The following is a 19,978-nucleotide window of genomic DNA, read 5'->3' on the forward strand; positions in this document are numbered from 1 at the left end:
CGTTTTTTTATCCTGCCCTTTTATCCTGCCTTTTTATCCAACCTTATCCTGTGTGTATAGGTACCGTGTGCATCCATATGATGTGAGTATTGTTTGTAACCATGTATGCATGTCGAAGTTCTATTCTATAAGTTAGAGCGCAGATGCTTGTTTGCGTGCCGATGTATGCGGTTAAAGTGATAGCGCGCGGCTCGGCTCTACCTGTTACTACCTACAAATAGTTCTTCAATTCTACACATGCATGTCCATAATTCAATCCTCTGTCCTGTATGTTTCCTGGTAAATAGTCCCTTATGTATATTTTGTGCAGTTTACTTCGTATAGTTAAGCTTTACCTGTAACTGTACTTGTAAGCTATGGTTCCCTCTGGTGGTCATTTAATGCAACTACACTATGGCTTTCTCTGGTGGTCGCCGAGTGTAACTGCATCAGGGCTCCCTCTGGTGGTCATTGTGCGTAACTACATGCCTTTATACATTATTCAATGCAACCTGTTTGTGACTGTTCCTGACATAGTTTTTATTGTCTTTCTTTTCAGATAACCACACACACACCAAGATTTATATACCCACGCACCTTTCCTCTCAAACCCATCTGTAAATAGACCTCCTCCTCCCAATATTTGATCCCTTCAATGAATGTTCAAAGTGTGAACTGGAGTTGTCTGTTCCTTCTGACCGAGTTGAAGATTTATCAGTAATCAGTGCATACCGGACGCACATAGTATCGCACAGGCCCTCTAAACATTAATTCAACAAAACAAAAGGTGCTGCCATATATTTTCTTATTATCCCCACAAAAAACTATTCCAAATGAAAAACGTATTAAATAAACAATAAATAAACAGAAGAATGAAACCCTTCAGTAGTTAGTTTTCAGCCATTATGAGTCATAAAGTTTATTTATTCAACCCGTCCATAGCTCAATGTTAATGTTGATACAGAACCAACAAAATGCCCCCTTCCATTACAAAAAAAATACCCAAAAATGGATTGTTCCATCTATAACTTAATAGGTCAATTCTCGTGACAGGCCGAAGCAGTTGGAGGATGTTCCATTAGAAAAGCTACACAGTGCATTTTTAAACATGTTGTTGCTTTGTTTTAGCAGCAATTGTCAGAGCAAGAATTTACCACCGTCCTGACAATAAAGCCCCTGATAAGCAAAAAGTGCCGGTTCATTGGCATTTTGCTCTTTGCCCTTTGTGGCTCTATTAGAAACAAATGTTTAACTTGTATGTGGACATAAAACGAGACAATAGCCCAAGTGGGTTTTGTTTTGGCTCATCTGCATTCTGACGCTTCTGCCCTAGTTCTGCCTGAATGTGCATTATAGGGAGATAATGCTTTTATTCAATTACAATGACAAGCCAAGACTCAGATCCAGACAGAGAGCAGCCATGGGCGCATTGTTTTATGTGGAAAGGTTTCAGAACGCTATTGTGAAAGTTCCCCTGTGAAAAGTAGCTATGCATGAGATGGGACGGCAACATGCCGAGTCCCATTTATATGCAAATGAGACATTGTCCAATCAACTACACACAAAACAGTTTGTCTTTCTGACCAATGTCATTAAGTAGTTTCTAAAATTCATAAACTAAAATGTGACCTGAAGCAATAGTTTTAATACACATTTGTATTCATAAAGACTTTAACTTTGGACTAAATATTTATTTGGGTGTTGACAAAAAATTAATATCTAGTATCCCAATATGTCAATCCAACCGAAATGTGTTAAAACATGTCTCTAAGATTAGTATTAGGTGAGGTTTATTTGTCAGAAAAGTTTTAAATATCTTTAAAATTAATTGCAAAAGTGCAGAATCATCATATACGTACACTTTTTTACTTTTACTCTGCTCATTTACTATATTTACTATAAACCATAAACTCAATATTCAAATTTTGCACATCTTTATGCATTGCCCACATTTAATTTAGCACAGTTTTATTTGCCATTTGCCAACAGAATCAATATTTACCTTGTTAATGGGTTGCCACTGAAATCTGCGACTTGTAGATCTTTACAATATGCAATGCTCTCTGGTAAGTCCAAAATATCTGCACGAGAGAGGAAACAGTGGAAAATGCAATTAAACAACTTGAAGATTTAAGTTCTAAACATGAGACAGTATTTAAAGATCTAAAGTATGTAAACGCCGTGCAGTTAAATGAAAACATAAAGAGCGCCTGTGTGTGTGCACCGAGTTTGACAAATTAAATTAAATTAAATGAGGTTTCACACCAGTCACTATCTTCAGCTCTGAGGCAGATGGACGTGTCCCGCTGAGGCCAAACCAATGAGTTACGGGTAATATAAGCGGCGAGGACCAAACGGCTAATGTATGTAATCATCTATTTCATGGCTTCATCCTCGTCTTTACACAGACAATCAAAAACGACGTGTGTGTTTTGAAAAAGATGGTTGTTTCGTACCATTTCTAGAAAGGTCCAGTTCAACGAGCTGCATGAAGTTGGCGATTTCTGGAGGAAGACACTGGATCTCATTGTCACTTAGACCGAGTTTCCGAAGTTTGACCAGCTGGAAGAAAGGCTGGAAGAAATAAAGGTTATTGATTAATGTTTGTATTGCTCTGTTGTTATATTAAGTACATTATGGATGATAAATCTTCCTTTGTTAACTTTAATAGATACAGTAAACCAATGTACATGACAACCAAAAGATGTGGGTGTGCGTACCAACATTTGGAAGGGCTTCTGTCAATTAGCAGTTGTTATTAGATTAAGTGAGGCTAGAGGGATCACAACGACATAAAAGCGACGGCATTTCAGTTGGTGCAATTATCAAATGGCAAAGACTGTAATTTCTGAAATAATAGAAAGTCTTCTGCAAAGAACAACATATCCTGTATTTTTTATTAATATTGCCTGCAGTTTAGACCTACACAAACACACATTAATGTGATTTTTATATTATTTTTTATACTATATTATTTGCAATGTGTGTCTTTCCCAATACGGCAGGGTAAATTAGTGTCCAGATAGGCAGCATAATGAAACCAGTCCTATTAATATTTAACACCACAATCTCTTTAGTCCTGTTAAAACAACTTAGGGCCATAAGGTGTAATTATGTCTTGCCTAATTTATATATATATTCCAACTATATTATTACTGATGAGGAATGAAAAACAGGGGACCACATCACATGGCAAAGCTCTCATTTAAACCCGTCTGTTTGCCAGTGCGATAAGGATAATGGGCGCCTTACAAATGAAAACCAGTCCAAAAGTCAAACTGCACCCTGCAACCAACAGCCCGGATTATTCTGGAGGCATAAAACCGTTCAAACATCATTTTAATCCGTCTTTTTACCCAGCAAACAAACTTGGGATCTATAGAAGTCATTTCGCTTTCGTGTCTGCATGTTTCAAAGTAATGCCCTGGTTGCACAAATGGAGCCACACATCCCATCACGCAAGTCATTTGTTCTAAAAATCAAAGCTTGGTGGTGCTTTTAAGGCACTTATAATTTGCTGAAAATACTTTAATTGAGTCATTTCGATTCGTAGTCCCAAAAAAAGTAAACCAAAATGTAAAGTGATTTTATTATGGCGGTTTTCATCTCCATTCAAATCCACACCTTATAAACAGTTTCCAAAGTGCTGCAGAGACGCAAAACAATATAAAAACGACAAAAAAAAGTATAAGTGCTCAATTTGATCTTACAAGTCCCAAAACAATAAACCCACTAAGATCACATTAGAGCAAAATCATAAAACCGTAAAATAGTAACGAACTATTCATTCGGATTTTATTTCACAAAACTGGTCACGTACTATTGGATTTCATTAGAACGCAAGAAAATACAGAATGTCACGTTGGTTTTGTCATTATTACATAGTGCCATTACTTTTAACCATAACCATAACATTGAAATTCAACATTGTAACATCTCGACTCCAGAGGAAGATCTCCACATCTGCATCACCCGTTTTTGCTACCATTAACAAACAGGAAAGCAACTACAGATACCCATGAGCCTCCTCTGCCATGACGTCACCCCCTCACCATCGATTCTAAGTCATTGTTTTTCTCGGTTTTGCCACACGCTTTCAGATAACTGCGTTACAACTCCGCGCCAAACCGGTTATTCCTGTTGGCATCTCTCGGCTCCACGCCCCGACCAGTTACCCACGTGTGACACCACCACACCAGACGGCCTCACTTAAGAATACATTAACTCCGCTGCTAACCCCAGAGTAAATGTTTGAATGTTTCGCCTCGACAATGCTGCAATTTGCTGTGGGATAATGGGCTGTTTTGACGGATTATACTTAGTCGGCATGAAAACATTTACAGCTAAAAATAAGTTGTTCCCAAACTAATGGAGCTGTTTTTTCTCGATTGTATTGACTGTGCAAGAACCTTTTGTTGGCAAGGATTGAGTTCAGACGGTTTAGTTCCTGTTTGTACCTTTGTTTCAACGTTTAGGAGTGATGTGCGCTGTAATGTTTGGGTCAACACCTTCATCATCTTAATCAACACGGCATTTGTTCCTGGGGGTAAACCTAGGGAGCGATTTAGGCTACTGGTATTTTCAATATATCAAAAAGCCGATCCAAGTCATAATTTTGTCTGTGACGACTTTCCGAAGGCTAAACGGAGCATCAAAAGAAAGCAAACACGACCACATAACTTCATTGTTCTTCTTTTCTTTTTGCATGGACTTCTGCGAGTGCTTTGAGCGACCGCAAACTTCCTCCAACACAGTTCATTCATGTCGAGCTTCCTGTCTGCGCCCGGATATTGCCACTTTTATCCGAGTGATGGAAACCTCAGCAGTGGGTCCCGCATCTGATTCTCTCTTTACTTACAATAATAACAGAGGATAAATAATTGACAATTTGTAAAGAAGAAGTCACGAGCAAGTACACAAGTTATGAATAATAAGGACTGGACTGAAGGCGGGTGGTTTGTAAGATATTTCAGATCTGTATTAGTTTTAAAATATGTACATGCTGTGGGAAAAGCAATAATGACCAGAAATACTCAAACTAAATACAGAGTCTGCTGACACATCTGTGTAAAACTAGTGAATCTTTCTCTGTGTCTGAACTTGTCTCATCTTGTTGCTGTTCGGATCACTTATGCATGCTCTTCTGTCAGTTGGGTTATACAATTAACCAGAAAGAGTCGATTAAGTCTTGTGAAGTTACTTGTCGTACTACAATGTAGGTTTGGTCAGGGCCAAAACAAAGACTTATGAAAGACGTGTTTTGTGGGTTTACTCGTCGGCAAACTGCATTCCGATTCAAAGTTGTTTCAACGCAAAGCCAAACAGTACTCTCTTCCATCATCCAAACATACCTAAAATATCTACGATACTTTAACCTATGCAGGGCCTAATTAGTGGATGTGTGTCAAAGAATAATTAGCGAGGTGTCATGTCTGGGATTTACAATGTTTGATTTCACAACAATGAAGACAAGGGAACTACAAGGAATTAAAGAGAAAACATTTTTGTAGAAGAAATGTTTTACAATCAGGACCGAAAGGAAACTGCTTTGTCGACTGATCAGTAATGCTTAAGATACCTTCACTTGTCCTAAATAATATCAACGGATCCAAGATTACCCAACATGTGCTCTTAAATATGTTCTTACACTCACTCACCTCTCTCTCGATTCTATTAAAATGAACTTAAACTTGATAACTTATCTACCACAGAGCCTCATGGTTCTCATGAGCAAAATAGACACAAGGATGGGCTTAAATCCAATCATTATTTATTAGACCCGCCATGTCTGTGGTTACACTTGAACATGACGACTGTCAAGTACTTTAAAGCCAGTGTAATCCCTAACAAACTGACTTCACCACTCAGATGCCAAGCTAATGGAGAAGCAGCTTTTACAAAAAGGCCGGAGTCAGGGATTGAGCAGAAAGATGACAAACCTGTCAGACAGGAAACAATGTTAAAATGTTAAACATTTCCAAACATGCTTCTGTAAACGCACAGCTCTGGGCTAAAGAGCTGAAGATACTACAGCTCATGACATTATGTTCATGTTTAATCTATGAACATTAAACCACATGCAAACTATTTCATATAAAGTTACCTAATTAGTTGCAAAGTGGAGCGTAAGCCTTTTGATATTGTACTTAGTCCAAGATGGAAGCACGCAAAATAAATTCATGTATCTTGTCCAAGACTCAGTTCTAAGTGTGTGGGTTTGTTAAGGACCCTTGAGGGTCTGGCAGCCGTCACTTTAAAACACATAACATGGAGGATTACATTATGGAGACGTGCGACTACAATAAAATCAACTTCAGCTCAACAAATAGTCTAAAACTATACAAAGTAAATGGAGTCAGTGTTTTTTGAATGTATGAAATAAAGCTAAACTTACTCTTAGGATAAATTCCTAAAGTGTAATTTATAGCAGTGTGCATTTCTGTGGCTCTTTTACTTCATTTATCCTTTTATTATACCATTTTATGATCTCACTGCTTGTGATAAGACTGTTGCAATGATATTACACACCAGATGTGACGGATGTAGCACTTCAAACTTCAATTAGATTACACACTCATTTGACATTTGGCATTTAAAATCCTGTAACTGTTGGTACTTTCATGTGCAGCAGCAGCAGCAGCAGCTCAGTGAGTGTTCACCTGCAAATCCAATGGTTGACAAGACGAGTGTCCTTGGGCACTTTGCATAAGTATGAATGTTTCTGTCAAAGGAGCCATAAGCACAAAATAGCAGCCACATATCCGTCCCACAGCATTGTAGAGATAGAGTCAGTGATCATCTGGACACGGTTTGAAAAACAAACTTTCTACAGTGGAATACTCCTGGACAAATGAGGGATTGCACTGACCTGTCCCAGGGCAGCCGTGACACCCAAAGCTTGCCATCTCCAAGTGTTTAGAAATAGGCCTAATGCACTTTAAAGCATCATTGAGAATAGTAGACCTTTTATTTCTTCAGGTAGAGGCCATGCCTACTATAGTGCCTTCAGACGGTAATAAAATAGTAAAAGCAGCCAGCACAGGTGTATTTATTTTCATGTAGAGACAATAAAACGTAGGCCAAGTCTAATGTATAAGTCCCACATGAAATAGAGCCTCAGTATACATCCGGCAGACTCAGACCTGTATAAGGTCCACCATGAGCATGTGTTGGCTCTAAACGCGGTGTCTTTGAGAGCAGTTCTTTGCATAGGGATTTCCTTGTCCGTCAGTGAGAGCATCAGTCCATCAGCGCCCGAGGTCACGCTTGACCTCAGCAGCTTTGACACACACGTCCAGAGGCGCAGTATCACCAATACTACAAGAACATGGGGTTAACCTGCTGCGTGAGGTGCTCAGGCCGTGCGTAATGACAGCGGCCCCACGGGGCCCCCGTCACCACAGGAGGTCATTTCATGAGATCAGACAAATAACTGCGGTGTGTGCGAGTTGAAATGAGCGGAAGTGCTTTGTGCTTACCTTAGGCAAGACTCGCAGTTGGTTGGCATCCAGCAAGAGCTCCTCCAAACTCCGTCCATAGCGGTAAATCTCGTCGGGCACATAGACCAGGGAGCAGTGGCGTTTATCGATCACCTCCACGTGACGGTTGCACCGCCACAGGGGGATACAGTGAAACATAACGGGGTGGGCGTCTATAAAGCTCGTAGCACTGCGATAAACCAACAGCGGGAAGAGAGAAGGGGGATGCAACAGATTGCCACGGCGCAACAATCCTCCACGAAACGTGCGCCCGGGTGAAACTCACAAACACACGGAACTTGCAAAAGCGCAAAGAACTCGAGCCAGCTCCGCTCGCTTCACGGCGAACATGGGAATAGTCCCCGTCGTAGTGTCACTTTGGTTAGTTTGTAGGCACCTGTTTTTAACACTCGAGCTCGTGCTGCGCGACGCCCACCCCCGCGACTAAACCCCGGTTCAGCGTCAAACCCACAGACAACATCTCAGTTTAAAGGAAAGCAGCATTATCCTCTTTTCCTCTTCTCGTCCCAGTGTTAATTTCCTCTCTTGTCCAGTTTCTGACCCGGAACATTCACTCCCTCATTCCAATCCTGCGTCACCTCCGCAGGCTCCTCCCTGGCCCCGCCCCCGTCCCGTACCGTACAGTGCACGCGCCATGACGGGACTGGGCCACTGTACAGGCCCGCGCCGCCTGTCACGCCCGCCACAGCCACTGGGGGCGCAGTCCATGAGGATTTATCCATTGTGGCCCTGACTATGATGTGCAGGATTATGGCTTTGTTAGAGCCATGGGTCTGTATTAAACTAGGCTAGTTTGAACATGTTATGCGTGCGTTATTCTTCAATTGCTGAGATTTTGTCAGGCCCAATAGTATTTAGGTGTTTTACAAGCTGGCCTGTCCCACAAGTTACAATAGACGGTCAAGTATACTTTCAATAATTCACATTTCATTTTTGCAGATCAAAAATACACCAACTCTTTCTTTAACATTTTCATATACATACAGCAGATCCACTACAACCTCAAGCAACGACAAGGATTTTATTGATGCTTGTCAATTCATTATAACGAACATACATTCCTAGATTCTTCTCTGGTAAGAATTACCATCAATGTGTTGTTATAGTTGAACACTTTGATGGAATAAATAATGCATTAACTGGAATGTCCACTAGATGGCGCCCGCATCATATAAAAGAGATCTTAAGAGGTGCATTTTGTAAGTTTATTAGTTAATTCAAGCGTGTACATTTGTTCTATTGTCAAAATGAAATAAATTATAAAAGTGAAATTATCCCACAACCTCAAGATTAAATAAAAGAGACTTTATCTGCGACCAAACTGTTTCTTAAAGGCTTTTAGTGATTTGGCCATCATCGGTGCAACTTCTGTGAAAAAATAAGGACATTTTATTAATTCTGTTGAATTCAATTTACTGTTGTAACACCCAAAATCACAACAGTGGTTCCATCATTATCAATAAAATGGCTACTGACTGAACTTACTGGTCTTTTTACGTGGATCTTGTGAATTGGTTGTTGCAGATGTGGTGTTGCTGGGCCTGCTGGTCTCTTTTGGGATTTGTCTGGGTCTGCTTTCCTGGACTTTAACACTGAAGTACAAAAGCAATGGCATTTTGACATGCACCTAATGGCTGCACTAAACACTGCAAACTGACAGCTGCTGTAAAATGACACAGAATCACACAGACCCCAAGAAATAACTTATTAACTACAATGAATCCATGAGGCTTTGTCATTGAATATAAAGCCAATAAAAACAGGGAGCTGGGTGCACTGTTCTTGTTGGTCTGCTAGAGCTCACCTGCACTTGGGCAGAGGCTGCTGAACTGCAGTTCCATGGATTTCCTGCTTAATTCGCACATCTCTTGGTGGCTTGGCAACACAATGAATAAATGCCATCTTCACCTGCCGACCTAAAAATCATCACACTGAATATTAAGATACATTTATTTATCAAAAGCAGTTTTCAGAATTTTTGAGACTCAAAATTAGTATCATGATTCATGTTTTAGTATGACCATAAATTAAAACGAGAAGCCGTCTGTAAATACACACCTTTAGGTTTGGTGGACTGTGCTGATGAAATGGTTTTTGTGAGCATTTTAAACTTCCTCTCTCTCTCCTCAGACAGTCGGATATACATCTCTTTCCAGGACTCATACTCCTGGAGTTTGGCATCTTTAAAGTCCCTTTTACAGTGCTTTCCCCACAGGTGATCCGTTTCTCCAACATAAATCTGCAACAAGGAACAAAACAACATGTCTGGGAGGCTGTGGGAGCAATATGACTCGTCTGCCGATCTGCCCCCAGGCAACAGCAGCACTACCACCGGTGTGAGGACGTGGAGTAAGTGAAAAATGGGTTTATGTAAAAGGCTGTAATATGGTCTCACTGGGTTGAATTCTTCAATGCGGAGGAGCTGCTCTGGTGTACACTTCTGCAGCACCGGCTCGAGGATCTCAAAAGGGACTCCACCAGTTTCATACAGCACTAAAGAGAGACCTCATGAAGTGCAAACAAACACATAGTACATTCAGTAATTAAACAGGTCTTACAATTGATGTTGTTCTGAAGCGTGCGGATACACTGCTGGTACAGGCTCATCATAGCGGGAAGGAACATGGTCTTTGCACCAGAGTAGACTTGCATCTTCTTGTTAAGTCGCTGACCGGTGAAAATGGCAGAATCCTCCAAAATATCACACGAATCGCCTTCTTTCTCGGCTTGAAAACAAACATAACGCAACATCCATCACTAAGCACATTAGCGGTAAAAGGTTGGAACAAATCTACCTTTTCTTTTGAGATCTACTTCAGGAAACCAGGACTCTAAAGGAGGGCTATCTGGAATTTTCATTACAGACTCCGAAGATATCTTAAAATAAAAGTGTATGTTTATTTTGCATGCATTGTACATAATATAGTGCCCAAAATTGTCCTTTACCTTTATTGGAGAGTCAGGACATGCTGGCACTGGCAAACACTTCACTGACTCCTTCACTGGTTCCTCAGGCTGAATGTTCACATCTTTTTCAGGTCTTTTTGTTGTAAAGACAGGTTTGTATTTGGAGGGAGGCTTTTTAGGTTTGGGGCGCTCCTTCCTCTTGGACACCTTGTCATCGTAATTCAAGTAGGATTCAAACGACATAGCTGGCTGTTCAGTCTCACTCCTGCTGGCCTTCTCTTTGCGTTCTGCCTTTTTGTTTTTAATGATTGGACTTTTCATTTTGCGTTTGTCGCATTTCTTCATTTTCCCGTTACGTGCCTCCGAATGCCTCACCGGGGACTGCTCATCCTGAGACTTTTTACAACTGGGCTCAGGACTAGAGTGAGCTTTGGATTTAGTCTCCTTCGATGGCTTTTTGTCAGAGTCACTGTCAGAACTCTCCTCATCAGAAAAACAATGATATGTTTTTCTCTTGTGAGTCTTTGATTTTCTTTTACCCAAAACGTTCTCTGAAGTGTGGTTTTTGAATGGGCTTTCGTCAGATGATTCTTTGTGGGACTGATCACCAATATCATTTTCCTTCACGATTACTTTGGTTTTGTTTAAAAAATCATTTGTAGAAGTCCGTCTCTTTTTCAGCTCATGTGTGCTTCTATCATCAAAACTTCTGATCTTTTTGTTTGTCACAGGCTCATCCTCATTCCTTTCATCAGTCAAATAGTTATTGTTGTCGTCATCTGTCACTACTTTTACTTTGTCTGTGCAAGGCAATTCATTTGTGGTTTTGTCTGTTGAGGGACTGCAGAGAAAAACAGGTCAGTAAGATGCATGATTACATTATTGACAAATGGTGACATGGCAGTTCACCTTTTGGATCCTTTGGGCACCAGTTTCTTCCAGTCTTTCACAAGTGATTTGGCCAAGTCTCCAGCAAGTTCATGTCTGCGCAAAGAATTAACTGCCTTTCCAATTCCGGTTTCCTAATTTAAAAAATAAATTGATGGTTTGGTTCATAACAGACATAAAATAGTCAAAACAAAGAACAAGACTCACTGCAAGAACATCCAGTGTAATTTCCAGATCTTTGAGTTTCTTCAAAGTTTTTAGAATCTGAAAAATATTTGTTTGTATAGTTCATAACATTTTAACTGTTTGAAAAAGGTGAAATGTTTTTTACATTTTCTAATTCAAATTCATAAACCATGACATGCCAAATATGGAAGAACTGGCCCGCAGGTGCTGATGATGCATTCATTGGAGTTCTATGTATGGAAACCTCACACCAACTGCTCCTTTTACTGACTTCTATAAATGGACAAGGCCACTATGGTGTATACTTCGAGCCAATGATGTTTCAAATACGTGCACATAAACTGGATGTGAAATTATCAAGCAATATGACAACTCACGTGACATGACACACAATTATGCCCCCGCAATGTGCGGCTGTCAGAGCGGAGCCCCTGCAAGACGTGCCAAATTTAGCAGTGAAGTATCTCCCATTTTAAAAGGCTGTGGCAGGCAGCAGAGAGCACATGTCAGGGCAAGAGTGCTCACAGTCAGACGCTCATATGTTGCACTTTTGCAGAGGTAGAAACAGTATGACTATCTTTTTCAAAAGCATTTTTGACAAAAAACGTCATAAATCCTCCTTCCAACCGAACAGTGTTGTAGTTCTTCACAGACTAATGGCCTATTGTCGCAGGCACAGCGTTCAGCTGCAGGTTTATGGCAGGTGGTTGTAAAGCAAAAACACCTGTACCTTAGCAGCCTCCTGTGTGTTTGTTAGTTGAAGTTTGTAGCGCATTATTTTGTTGGCGACATCAGAGCTGCTGGCCATCACGATGATTCACGCGCAGACTTCAGCACAGCTGGCAGCGTGTCCGGTGATGGCCCCTGGACCAATAATAACTGGGGCGTGGCTCCGGGTTAATGCAAAGTTTACTTGCGCTAAGAAATAGTGCCAATTCAAATGTCTGCAGAAGCTTTCATTGTTTCTTCAGCAGTATCATTGACAAAGGGACTTTGGAAACTTCACACTACACTACACTTTCATTCTAAACTTGTTTGGCCCACATGGTTTTTGGCTGTAATATAAAGGCTTGCATTGCAAAATGGCATTCAATGAAAACAAAGCTAAGCAATTATATTGCTGTGGCTGCAAAATATTAAAGGTGTACCATGTAACTTTTCAGTTTGTCGTCCATGATCGAGCCTGTCCCCAAGAAGCCCCCGGATCCCTGGTCTTACTACTACGCCTGTGGCGCTGACGTCTGTGGTCATGAAGTCATTTGAGCACCTGGTCTTATCTCATCTCATGTCCTTCATCTCCTGCCTGCTGGACCCCCTGCAGTTCACCTACAGAGCCAACAGGTCTGTGGAAGACGCCATCAACCTGGCACTCCACTTCATCTTGCAGCATCTGGACTCCCCAGGAACCTATGCCAGGATCCTGTTTGTGGACTTCAGCTCTGCATTCAACACCATCCTCACTGCTCTGCTCCAGGACAAGCTCTCCCAGCTCAACGTGCCTCAACATGTACGTCTCCAGGACTCTGGGATGAGCAGGTTGGATCACAGACCGACCCTTCTCACGCTGGACACAGACTATTTGAGCCACTCCCCTCAGGCAGGAGGCTGCGGTCCATCCGGACCAGAACCTCCTGCCATAAGAACAGTTTCTTTCCCTCTGCCATTGGACTCAAGAACACTTCTTAACACCTGCCACTTTAACAACACTCAACCAATACTTTTCACGCACTGTTCACTTTCTGCTCTATTTCCGACCATCTGTAAATGTTTGTGTCCATTTCTGTGTACATACTGAGACCAAGTTAATTTTTTTATTAGTGAAGTCTTAAATTATGCAAGTCATATTTGATTCTATAGACGTTGCTATTATTATTTTATTATTAATTGTTTTATGTTATGTCAAGTTCCTATGTTTGCGAAAAGACAACAGCAATAAACCTTTTCTGAGTCTGATGGAGATGGTACTTACATGCCTGGTCTATACTTTAGTTTGGTATTGCACTTATCTACCTCCATGAACACATGCAGGGGGCACCACATGGTCAAGATACAGGTCAGACCTGTGGAAAGGTGAGCCTGCTTGTTTTTCAAGCAATAAAAGGCAGTTTTATTGCTTGAAAAACAATTAATTGATTAAATGCAAGATAGATAAGTTTAATGCCATACTGTGGAACCTTCCAAGAAAAGCAAAACAACTCCAAGCAGGTAGTGGATCCCCACCAGAAAAGTGACATAGTGCACCTTTAAATATATGAATTTAAAATCTTGATAATGTTTACATTTGTTATTAATTAGAAACATTTTTTCCAATTCCAATTTAAATATCTCTTGATGGAAAAGGCATAGCATGGGATTTGTTTGGATCTCTTACGCTCTGTTGACATACAGTATAGACCTATAATGTATGGGGTGCCATTTGTTTGGGAAGAGAAGCCCCTGCCCCATGCACAGCAGAGTAGTTGATTGGCACTGACACCAACAGAGGAGGAGTTAACCACATTTGTGTCTTCACACAGAGACCACTGGTCTCTCTCCTGCTCCAGTAGCTGGATGCACAAGTGCCCTTCTCCAGCCTCAAATCCATTTCCCAGGTAAATGCAGCTGTCCTTCTATTTTTCCTAATATTATAATCTTGCGGTTTGTGAAGGATTTCTGGCTACTGTAAAATGTACACGTATTGTGTGACTTTGTAAAAGTTTAAGCTTAAGGCTGAAGTGAATTTGTTTTTGTATTTCATTGTGGCTATTCAGCAGTGTTTGTATGATGACCAGTCAAATTAATACAAATGTGCCACATTTGTACCTTTCTGATGTTGAGCAAAATAAAATAAGTAAACTAATTGAATTTTATTAAACAAACAGAGTAGAAGTTTTTCATGAATTCATTTATCTGTGGACATGAGGCCTGTTGCTCAAGCCTCAGTCTATAAAAGGAACGCCAGTGGCCAGGGACCCAGAGCTGCTATTCCTGGACATACTGCTGATAAATAGTGACAGATGCATTGAGGGGTCTGATGACCAGCTCAGTAGCACCTGGTAGCACACATAAGAGTTGTTTCTTCTGGTGTATCGACACCTAAAACTAACTTTGATATGTTTTAAGCCTACCTCATTAAAGATTTTTTGGGGTGAGCTGAGCAAGACATGAGTGAAACTATGACTTAATAAAAGTTCATGCTAAATAATTTGTGTTTCTGTGTGTGCCATTTTGATTTACCCACCATTTGCCTCAAATTGTTCATGCAACTATTCAATGAGAGTGAGGGTGAAGGATGTTTGATGTGTGTCTATGAGACCCTCCACTGTCCAGGGTGCACATGTCCATTAAGGCCCATATTGCAGGATTAGGCTGCTGTGAACCCGCATCGTCTTTGACAAGACAAAGGGGTCATAACAGCCTAATTGGAGGTCAGAAAGTATCTGCCTTGCTTGACCTGTTCAGGTCCTCCGCACGTTAGGCCCATATCAGGTCGTCATATCTACATTGAGAATTAAGTTGAAAATGAAAAATGTAAAGATAACATTTTAAATTAAAATGGCATCTGATTAACAAATATATCTAACTGTGTTAAATATACCATATTATATTACCTAAACATTAATTCTGGGATGTGTTCCTCTGCAGCCACAATGGCACCCAAAAAGAACAAAACAGCCAAGAAGAACAAGGGGGACATCAACGAGATGACCATCATGGTGGAGGATAGTCCCATTAACAAGATCAATGGGCTCAACACTCTGCTGGAGGGGGGCAACGGCTTCAGCTGCATCTCCACAGAAGTCACAGACTCGGTGTACGCTCCCAACCTGTTGGAGGGACTGAGCAACATGCGGCAAGAGAGCTTTCTGTGTGATCTGACAGTTGCCACCAAGTCCAAATCCTTCGATGTGCACAAGGTTGTCATGGCGTCTTGCAGTGAGTACATTCGTAGCATACTGAAGAAGGATCCTGCTCTTCAAACGATTGACCTGAATGAGCTCTCTCCTGTTGGTCTGGCCACTATCATCACATATGCATACTCCGGAAAACTCACTCTGTCGCTCTATGGCATTGGTAGCACGATTGCTGCAGCAAGGCTGTTGCAAATCAACACCCTTGTGAAGATGTGCAGTGATTTTTTGATGCAGGAGCTGAGTGTGGAGAATTGTATGTATGTGGCAAATATAGCTGATGCTTACGAGCTCAAGGAAACCAAGGAAGCCTCTCAGAAATTCATGAGGGAAAACTTTATTGAGTTCTCTGAGATGGAGCAGTTCCTGAAGCTAACCTACGAGCAGATCAGTGACTTCTTGTCTGATGACTCTCTGCAGCTCCCATCTGAAGTCACAGCTTTCCAGATTGCAATGAAGTGGTTGGATTTTGATGAGAAGAGGCTCAAGTATGCTGCTGATCTTCTGACTCATATCCGCTTTGGAACCATCTCAGCTCAAGACCTGGTGAACCATGTCCAGAACGTGCCCAGGATGATGCAAGACCCCGAGTGCCACCGCCTACTTGTGGATGCTATGAACTATCACCTGCTGCCTTACCAACAGAACATTCTCCAGTCACGCAGAACCAAGGTGAGAGGCGGCATCAAGGTCCTTCTGACTGTGGGGGGACGCCCAGCCTTGACAGAGAAATCCCTCAGCAAAGATGTGCTTTACCGGGACGATGATAATGTGTGGAATAAGTTCACTGAACTGCCAGCCAAGAGCTTTAACCAGTGTGTGGCGGTGCTAGATGGCTTTCTGTATGTGGCTGGTGGAGAGGACCAGAATGATGCAAGGAACCAAGCTAAGCACGCTGTCAGCAACTTCTGCAGGTAATAACTGATTGGGGTAATTTACAGTATTTGTATTACTTTGTTACATTTGAATAATTTTGTGTTTTGTAGATATGATCCACGTTTCAACACTTGGATTCATCTGAATAACATGATCCAGAGACGCACTCACTTCAGTCTCAACACTTTCAACGGCCTCTTGTTTGCCATTGGTGGGCGTAATACTGATGGGGTCCAAGCCTCAGTGGAGTGCTACGTGCCTTCCTCTAACCACTGGCAGATGAAGGCCCCCATGGAGGTGCCACGCTGCTGCCACGGCAGCTCTGTTATTGAAGGAAAGATTCTGGTGTCTGGAGGCTACATCAACAACGCTTATTCCAGAGCAGTGTGCTGCTATGACCCATCCACCGACAGCTGGCAGGATAAGAGCAGTCTGAGCAGCCCTCGAGGGTGGCACTGTGCTGCCACAGTGGGAGACCGTGCATATGTGATTGGAGGCAGTCAGCTGGGAGGGCGTGGGGAGAGGGTGGATGTCCTGGCTGTGGAGTCTTACAACCCACACAGTGGTCAGTGGAGCTACTGTGCACCTCTGCACACAGGTGTGAGCACAGCCGGAATCTCCATCTTGAACAACAAGGTCTATCTGCTCGGAGGCTGGAACGAGGGTGAGAAGAAGTACAAGAAATGTATTCAGGTTTACAACCCAGATCTAAATGAATGGACTGAAGATGATGAGCTGCCAGAGGCCACAGTTGGCATTTCGTGCTGTGTTGTTACAATCCCCACAAAGAAAACACGAGAGTCCAGAGCCAGCTCAGTAGCTTCGGCACCAGTCAGTATATAAAAGCTGTTTTACAAAGTTGATTGCTTGTCCTCAACTGAAATACAGTTATAGAGCCTTATGACCCATTAATTATATCATAGTTACAATGTTTTCAGAAGTTTGTTGCAAGGACAAAACCTTTATTCATAAGCAAATATATTAACAGCATAAATGTCATATTTTCTCATTTTTGACAAGGGATTTGGGTCCAATTGTGCAACACATTTATAACCACACATTAAAAAGTAGAAAAGGTTTAAAAAATAAGTCATTTTTTGAAACCCTTTCCACCATAGACCACACCTGAACAAATGAGGGATTACACCAACCCACACATCAAATATTTTGTTAATCAATTTCTAAAACAATGCCTTTTATTATGAAAACAGCCTTATGTACTGTGCTAATATTGTGAGTCTCTGATACTTGAACCAGAAAAGGCTGAAGGTGTTGAACCACCTGCCAGGAGTGGGTGCTTCCTATTAAATGCACCAATGAAAGGAGCGTCTGCAACACGACTGGTATTACTGCTCAAATACAGCAGTGCAGTCGGTATGTGTTTATCAAAAACATGAGCTAAAGGAAGAAAGATATTGTTTAAAATGCTGGAACAATGATGACTGGAAGTGTACACAGCATGACAGAAATTTTGTAAAAAAGGAAGATTAAAAATAATGATGTAGCTTACTAATGTTTCTTGCCTGGGTATGTGAACATGCTCATGTCATGTTTGTTTTTAAATTAAACAGATAAATTGTATCCCACTAGTATATGTGTTTTATTTAAAAGTGCTGGCAAAGGTCAGGCCTGGTTTCAGGTATACTATCATTTCAGCAGTACAGGAAAACAAATGTGTGAATATGTGTTCATGGGTTTCAGCGTCTGGTTAGTCTGTGACATTACTCTATTCAAAATATGTAATATTTTGTTAATTACTTTGGCAACCGTGCTCGATTTTCATCACTCTGAAACCAATAGACAAACAGCTACAGCTGTTATTTTTAGACTTAATAATAAAATATAACAACAATCTTTACCATAGAGAAAAAAACTAAATTGGGACGCAAAAGCTATTTCTTTTGAAGAGGAGAAAAAAACATACCCATCTTTTTATTTCTATTCAGCCAATGTAAAATGACATTCCAAAATTAAACATTTGAGGATCTTTCAACACCAATAATGTAAGTAAATAAGAATCAGAATCAGAAAAGGTTTATTGTTATTGTCAATGAACAAAATTCACAAACATAGGAACTTGCTCTGGTGCTTCAGTGCGATATATGAAAAAGGAAATGCGGTTGCACAATTGTGACTAATGACAATGGAATTTGATTAATTCCAGTTGGACAACTTCTTTGCCTTTGTTTTGTTTTGCAGAGTCATACTGACTTCTGATATTGCTCTCAACACATAAATGTTTATATGAGCAATTGTGACTCACATTCAATATCAAATAGGCAAATATCCTTGACAATGATTCAGCAAAAAAGTGGAGCCTGAATAAACTTAGTTTATCATCGAAAAACACAATAATGACGTTTGAAATTCACAATGCATTGTTATAAATTCTATGATTGCATTTGCTTATTATATTTCTATAGCCTTGTTATAAATGTAAAATTCAGACTTACTGAAGATTGAGTTTTGTTAGCTGCAAAAGTAACCAGTCTGCATCTGATTGACAAACTCCTTTTATAACACTTTTATAAAGCTTTCATTGTCAGTGGTAAGATTTTTCTCTCTCTCCTTTTTTTTTTTTTTACGGTATATCATAAAACACATACTTTGAAGGCATACAACTTTAATAGTTGGCGGTAAATGCACCTTTTCAGTTGGTGGCCAACCACCATTAAAGGTTCTGGTTCTCTTCCTGAGTGGGTCCAGCTCCACTGTCAGCTTGTCCGTCTGAAGGAGTCAGATCCCCCCGACACTGTGGAACTCCTCCAGGTTTCTATTGTTTCCCAAGGAGGTTTTCATCGTTTTTCCTGGCCGAGAAGGAGGGTCTAAGGACAGGGGACCCTGGGACATCGCCCCTCGTCCCTATGGACATTGTTTAATCTGTTCTTCACTGTCGCCCTCCGAGACAACCTCTGTTGTGATTTTGGGCGTTACAAAAATAAATTGAATGGAATTGAATTTAAAAGTAACACCACCACCACCACCAACCATTAGACAACCTTGATCTGTTCTTATTTATTATTTACATTAGTTGTGGATTATTTATATTACAACGACCATATTTTTCAGTAATAGCATGCAAATCAAATTGATGTGTATTAAAACAGTAAGTTTTTAGGTTACCATGGAAGTATGTAAGTATTACTTACTTACATATTATTTGTATTATTGTTATTAAACGTATCAAGAACATTAAGACCCAGTGACATTTGCTGTTGAATATATCATGTTTTTAATCATGAATCAATTGACCTTGCTCACCTATGCCCTTAAACGTGAATATTTCTGACTGTACCTGAAAGCGGCGCGGGGAGGAGCCAAGAACTGCTGAGTCACTGCGCCGACGTCACCGCGCTCCGCCTGACGCTGTCACGTGTGCAGCGGGACAGCGTGCCGCGAGCTGGGCGTTTATATATTTATGAACTGTAGCCCAACCCTGGGAAGCATAAACGAGCCGTACCGGTCCATCTCGCTCTCTGTGCATCACAGAGCAGCGTTTTCACGGCCACAGATAAGCCTGCTCAGCTATTCCTCACGCTTTGAGGTCGTTAGCATTTAGCATTATCTTCTCTTGTTGTGTGGGCTTTGCGGCGGTGGGGCTAACTAGGTATTAGCAGGTGATGTGCAAGGGGCCTTTTTCTTTTATGTTGATCAACGGCTACGGCTACCAACAAGGCACTCGAGTCTTATCCGTTTCACTTCCGCCAGTGGACTAGTTTTTTTGGTATCTCGAGAACTTGTGCCGGCCTTGAG

At 41.1% G+C, this 19,978-nt stretch overlaps 3 protein-coding genes across 3 annotated transcripts in view; 1 reads left to right on the forward strand and 2 right to left on the reverse strand.

The window, feature by feature from the left end:
* lrrc1 (leucine rich repeat containing 1) overlaps positions 1–8,036 on the reverse strand; it is a 28,390-nt gene extending 20,354 nt beyond the window's left edge. The window contains exons 1-3 of the mRNA XM_072436474.1: positions 7,458–8,036; positions 2,436–2,553; positions 1,982–2,060 (exon numbers count right to left, since the gene is read on the reverse strand). Coding sequence (XP_072292575.1) covers positions 1,982–2,060; positions 2,436–2,553; positions 7,458–7,616 — 356 coding nt within the window. The 5' untranslated portion in view covers positions 7,617–8,036. The remainder of the gene's footprint in view (positions 1–1,981; positions 2,061–2,435; positions 2,554–7,457) is intronic.
* A 633-nt stretch (positions 8,037–8,669) lies between these two features.
* Positions 8,670–12,339, reverse strand: eloal (elongin A, like). Its single transcript, XM_072436473.1, has 11 exons — positions 12,190–12,339; positions 11,481–11,537; positions 11,295–11,407; positions 10,425–11,226; positions 10,274–10,355; positions 10,037–10,204; positions 9,874–9,971; positions 9,537–9,717; positions 9,283–9,394; positions 8,964–9,070; positions 8,670–8,846 (listed from the first exon to the last, which is right to left on the reverse strand). The coding sequence occupies exons 1-11, from the start codon at positions 12,265–12,267 to the stop codon at positions 8,785–8,787; spliced, it is 1,860 nt and encodes a 619-aa protein (XP_072292574.1). The 5' UTR covers positions 12,268–12,339; the 3' UTR covers positions 8,670–8,784.
* A 1,566-nt stretch (positions 12,340–13,905) lies between these two features.
* On the forward strand, positions 13,906–17,806 carry klhl31 (kelch-like family member 31). Its single transcript, XM_072436302.1, has 3 exons — positions 13,906–14,050; positions 15,084–16,263; positions 16,336–17,806. Exons 2-3 carry the CDS (start codon positions 15,089–15,091, stop codon positions 17,066–17,068), a joined length of 1,908 nt encoding a protein of 635 aa, XP_072292403.1. The 5' UTR covers positions 13,906–14,050; positions 15,084–15,088; the 3' UTR covers positions 17,069–17,806.
* The last annotated feature ends 2,172 nt before the right edge of the window (positions 17,807–19,978 follow it).

Source organism: Eucyclogobius newberryi, unplaced genomic scaffold (genome assembly GCF_026437365.1).
Source record: "Eucyclogobius newberryi isolate DKJ021-1_F unplaced genomic scaffold, fEucNew1.0.hap1 SCAF_8, whole genome shotgun sequence".
Taxonomy (NCBI): domain Eukaryota; kingdom Metazoa; phylum Chordata; class Actinopteri; order Gobiiformes; family Gobiidae; genus Eucyclogobius; species Eucyclogobius newberryi.

Bases quoted from the DNA above. Each gene is read 5' to 3' on its own strand.
- eloal (XM_072436473.1), bottom strand. From the start codon at position 12,267: ATGGCCAGCAGCTCTGATGTCGCCAACAAAATAATGCGCTACAAACTT. The intron at 10,356-10,424 runs GTAAAGGACAAT...TTTTATTTTAAG, and splicing joins GTCCTGACTCTCCAATAAAG to ATATCTTCGGAGTCTGTAAT. The intron at 8,847-8,963 runs GTAAGTTCAGTC...ATTTTTTCACAG, and splicing joins AGATCCACGTAAAAAGACCA to AAGTTGCACCGATGATGGCC.
- klhl31 (XM_072436302.1), top strand. From the start codon at position 15,089: ATGGCACCCAAAAAGAACAAAACAGCCAAGAAGAACAAGGGGGACATC. The intron at 16,264-16,335 runs GTAATAACTGAT...TGTGTTTTGTAG, and splicing joins GCTGTCAGCAACTTCTGCAG to ATATGATCCACGTTTCAACA.